The sequence below is a fragment of the Gadus macrocephalus genome, chromosome 7 (genome assembly GCF_031168955.1).
Source record: "Gadus macrocephalus chromosome 7, ASM3116895v1".
Classification (NCBI taxonomy): Eukaryota; Metazoa; Chordata; class Actinopteri; order Gadiformes; family Gadidae; genus Gadus; species Gadus macrocephalus.
In genome coordinates this window covers 21,428,086-21,432,952 of record NC_082388.1, presented here as the reverse complement: position 1 = coordinate 21,432,952, position 4,867 = coordinate 21,428,086, and the positions used below count along the sequence as shown (strand labels likewise).

Below are 4,867 nucleotides of genomic sequence, written 5' to 3'. Positions count from 1 at the left end.
CTACTGGATTTGGCCACAGCATCCTCATCAACCTACACCGTAGCCCCCATAGACACAAGCAACAACCCTGTTCACTAATCTCTTGCTATAAGTAGCATAAATGTTGCTCATAATTTAAAAACAGCATCAGGGTGAAATAAACACGTGTACACTTTGAAATGATCAAAATGGTCTGCAGCATCTGCCCAGGGTGTATGGTCTGAATGGTGCAACACACACTGCTGAGCAAATTAATAAATAGTCAAATAAATAAATGAACCAATAAATAATACATAAGGAATAAATAGTTCATAAATAAATCGGTGGTTAAAATAGACCCACATGAGTGCATGGATACTTTTTGCAGACAGTTTTACTTTTCTTTTTAACTGTACAGTATCATAAAGCTGCCTTTATAGTAGGCGACATACTCAGAGTACTCTTACATGTTAACATCCCAGGTCAATGCAGAGGAGGCACTCATCAAACACACACACACACACACACACACACACACACACACACACACACACACACACACACACACACACACACACACACACACACACACACACACACACACACACACACACACACATTCGTCAAACGTCATAAATAACACCCACACACCCACACAGTCATAAATAAAGTCAGAATCAGCGGAAAAGTGAACAGGGAAGGGTGTTCAAATGACGGTAATACGCTTTCCTTCACATCCCTATGTGTGCAAGTCGTTGACATACTGTACAGGTCATTCGAAGGTGACCAGGTGCACCCTGGGAACTGTAGTCGCGGGACAGGGAGGACGGAATGGAGGACGGTGGGATAGGGTGGGCGTGTGTCCAGGCATTCTCCTACGAGGAGCCTCTCAGTCTCTCTGCTGATGCATCATGCTATGTGGCAGTCTCGTAGGCCTCCTCAAATTACATAGAGTATACAGTGCATAGGTTACCAAGCCAGAGCTTATAGGATTTAAGGATATATACATATGGACTAATATGATACAACTGTTCTTTTTTTTAACTTCTGTCGTCCCTTCTTCGCTGTTTTGATTCCCTTGTTTTTTGATCTCTGTGCTTTGATTAGAAAAGATCGGAAGTTCGTACCGATGTCGGTTTACGTTACTGGCCATTTGTAGCTCATCTTGTCGTCTCTTTCTTGACTTCTGTTTGTGTGTGTATGTGTTTTTTAATAAATACCTTTTTTTGGTTGGTTTTCGGCTTGTGGAAGAATACAGAGAAAGTGCAAACGCACTTTGAGATTTGTTCTTGACGGTTTGGGTGTTGTTCTTTAGGCTCGAGCGATGATTTCAACCAAATTAACCCAAAAAATAAATGATCTGGATGAGGGTCCACTGCAGGTGTGGATAACATTACCGGGGATATTTTAGAGTGATGGGTTTGTTTCGAAGGCCGGGCCGCTGAACTGTGAGCTCTGCAGTCGGTGAAGGAAGCTGTGGTTTAGCAGATCAGAGTCCAAGAAGAAGCTTACACCCCCCAACCACCCGACTGTCCAGTATGGGACTCCAAACCCTTTCAAACTACCAACACATGACGATCCGACCCGGACCCGGGGTTAAAACCATGATTTTCTTTCTTCACCCCATCATCGTCATCATCATTCTCACTTCCTGGGCGTCGCCCTCTCAGAAGCCCGGGCTGTCGTAGCTACTGCGGCTGTCGTAGCTGCGGTTGCTATGGGAACGCCTCCGGCTCCGGCTGCGGCTGCGGCTGCTGTAGCTGCCGTAGCTGCGGCTCCGGCTGCGGCTCCGGCTGCGACTCCGGCTGCGAGACGGCGTGCTGGCCGCGCTGGACGACGAGGAAGAGGAGGACGAGGAAGAGGACGAGGGGCTGGGCCGGTAGTACGGGATGGGCCTCTTGCGGGCGCTGGGGGGGGAACGGAGAGACGGGTTAGGGTCCCGGACGGTCCATGAGCGCCCAGCCGCTCAAAGGTAAATGTCGGCCAGACGGAGAGACGGGATGTAAGGGTACGGCCACACTGCACGCGTTACGCACGTTGGAGGCGTAGAAAATTGTCATTTTTGCACAGGGAACCATTGGTTTAGGCGCATAGATGCGTTACACGCGCTAAAGCAGCGCGTTAGACGCGTTTTACGCACCTAAATAACACGCCCAATGCACCTACGTGGCCACATACCGACGCGCACAGTTCAAAAAATTGAACTTTTACGCTCCTACACGTGGCACTTAGCCGCGATAGCCAATCAGCGTTGAGCCTGACCCGACGTCACTGGCAGAGAGACGGAGGACAGGCGCTCCGCCTCTCTGGATTACGGGCGTAACGCGCTCAGTGCGGCCGTACCTTAAGCGTCCAGCCATACCCCAACATCAAACCTCTTTAGTGCTTTGGCGCCATGCTAACATACCATCATAGCATGATTACAGCACATTGCAGCTCAGAGAATACATATGTGCGAGAACAGTTGGAGTTAAAACCACACAAACACTGTTAGGGGGTGGTTAAGTTTAAAAGCCGTTTTAGTTTTTTTTAGAGCTGTAGAGAGTCAAGTGTTATGTCAGTCAAAGGCTTTTGTGAGTAGATGGGCGCAGCTGCTGAAAGAGAGCAGTGGTGGGGGTTAATCACAGAACGGAGAGTGCTAGTGTTCATCCACACTTTCGCACGCAAATGCACACACACATACACACACACACACACACAACATACACACACAAACACACGCACACACACACACACACACACACACAAACACACACACAACATAAACACACTAACAGACACAAACAGACAGACACCAACAGACACTCAGACATGCACGAACACACACACACACACACACACACACACAAACAGACACACACTCACACACACACACACACAAACACACAAACGCATAGTTATTCCAAACGTAAGGCGCCGGTTACAGTGTGAAGAGGTGGATGAGCGATAGTCTCCGGGAAAGCGTGACCTGTAGGTTAAGAGGTGTTAGCTCCCAGAAGAAAACTGTGTTTTTAAGACGCCGGATCCCAGAAAATCAACCTCGAAACACTATCAAGGGGACCTGGTCATGTTGTTTGTGGATTGGGTTCAACTACCAATTCGCTGGTTAGCAGACGCTTTTATACAAAGCCACTTCCAGTGATTCTGGTCAGGCAGGGGTTAGGCCTCCTACATTGGGTCACATTGGTCTCTACTCCGTATTTCTCAGGTGATGGAGAGCTCAAGAAATGTTTCTATATCCCTACCTAACGGACCCTTGATAGTGCCGTGAGTACAGGACGAGCCAAGTGGTTAGTGCAATCGCAGTGTTGACCTGAGGGTTGATTCATGTGCGTTTAAGAAAGAGACGAAGGTGGACGAGAGGAGAGCTAGGGAGAGGGGGAAAGATAGAGAGAGAGAGAGAGAGAGAGAGTGATGGACGGGAGGTTAGGTTGCTTTACTCAAGAGAGGTCTTCAGGTTCGCTGCTAAGGCGAGCCGCCGCAGACAGACCAGGAGGGTCTCTCTGCCCGGCAACAGTTACCAGGGTAACGAGTGTGCGGCGGAGATCAGCAGCGTTCAGTTGTCTCGGCGTCAGGAGATGCCTTTTGCGCTGGAGTGAGAGAGTGACGATGGCACACAGAAATCACCTTGATCCGCAGTCACCATCATCTACATTTGTCAAAAGGAGGTCAAACATTACCCAATGCTGTTGGTGTTGTTGTTGTTGTTGCGCAAAACAGAGAAGGAACCCAAACTTTAATTGAATACAAGGTCACATTGATGAATGCATTGCATCAGTGTGTGGGTGTTGGAGTCTACTGACATGTGTTGCGGCGTCCAGGGCAAAGGCAATCATAACCAGCTAACAACACAACACAAGATAGTTCCTCAGGTTGAATTTTATATGCAGTCAAACAAGGACAGGCAGAGTAGAGAGAACTCAAACTCTGTCTCGGCCTCACGACCGCGCGTGTTCTGCGAGGGGGGAAGAGTGATCCCGTTCCTTCCCTGGGCCAGCTGAACGGGAGAAGAGGGTGCGGAGGGGCGTGCGCGGTGCGTACCTGGTTATCCTGCGGGCCTCCATGAAGCTGGGGGAGTCTCTCCTCCTCTTCCTGATGGGCGAGTAGCTCCGGGAACGCCGCCGGGCGCCGCGGCCTTCCCCCTCCGAGTGGTTGGCACTGTCCCGATCCCTGCCGACACGCAGACGACCAGAACACCGTCAGAACCCCATCACATCAGGCCAGAACCCCATCACATCAGGCCCAGAACCACATCACATCAGGCCCAGAACCCCATCACATCAGGCCCAGAACCCCATCACACATGGTGTCTCTCTCTCACATGGAGAGAGAGAGAGGAGAGAGAGAGAGAGAGAGAGAGACAGAGAGAGAGACAGAGAGAGAGAGGAGAGAGAGAGAGAGGAGAGAGAGAGAGAGAGAGAGAGAGAGAGAGAGAGAGAGAGAGAGAGAGAGAGGGGGGGGGGAGAGAGAGAGAGGGGGAGACAGAGAGAGAGAGAGAGAGAGAGAGAGAGATGGGGGGGGGGGGGGGGGGGAGAGTGAGAGAGAGAGAGAGAGAGACAGACACAGACAGAGAGAGAGGGGGGGAGAGAGAGAGAGAGAGAGAGAGAGAGAGAGAGAGACAGACACAGACAGAGAGAGAGGGGGGGGGAGAGAGAGAGAGAGAGAGAGAGGGGGGGGGAGAGAGAGAGAGAGAGAGAGACAGAGAGACTGAGGGGAGATAGAAAGAGCGGCAGTGTTACAGATAGATCAAAGGTGCCAGGGGGGGGGGGTCTGACCTGGAGTTGTTCTGTCGGCTGTGGGGAGACTTGGCCTTGCTGGCCCCCCGGTCCCTGGAGGGGGACCCCGACGACGAGCGGCCGCTGCTCCAGGAGCTGCTGCGCTGCCCGGGGCTGCTGCCCGCCCCGGGACC

The 4,867-nt window shown here is 51.2% G+C and overlaps 1 protein-coding gene across 1 annotated transcript in view; it reads right to left on the bottom strand.

Annotated features, from left to right (window-relative positions):
• Positions 1–1,280: 1,280 nt before the first annotated feature.
• The window catches only part of srrm3 (serine/arginine repetitive matrix 3), a 57,624-nt gene continuing 54,037 nt past the window's right edge, over positions 1,281–4,867 (bottom strand). The window contains exons 11-13 of the mRNA XM_060056492.1: positions 4,734–4,867; positions 4,000–4,128; positions 1,281–1,865 (exon numbers count right to left, since the gene is read on the bottom strand). Coding sequence (XP_059912475.1) covers positions 1,625–1,865; positions 4,000–4,128; positions 4,734–4,867 — 504 coding nt within the window. The 3' untranslated portion in view covers positions 1,281–1,624. The remainder of the gene's footprint in view (positions 1,866–3,999; positions 4,129–4,733) is intronic.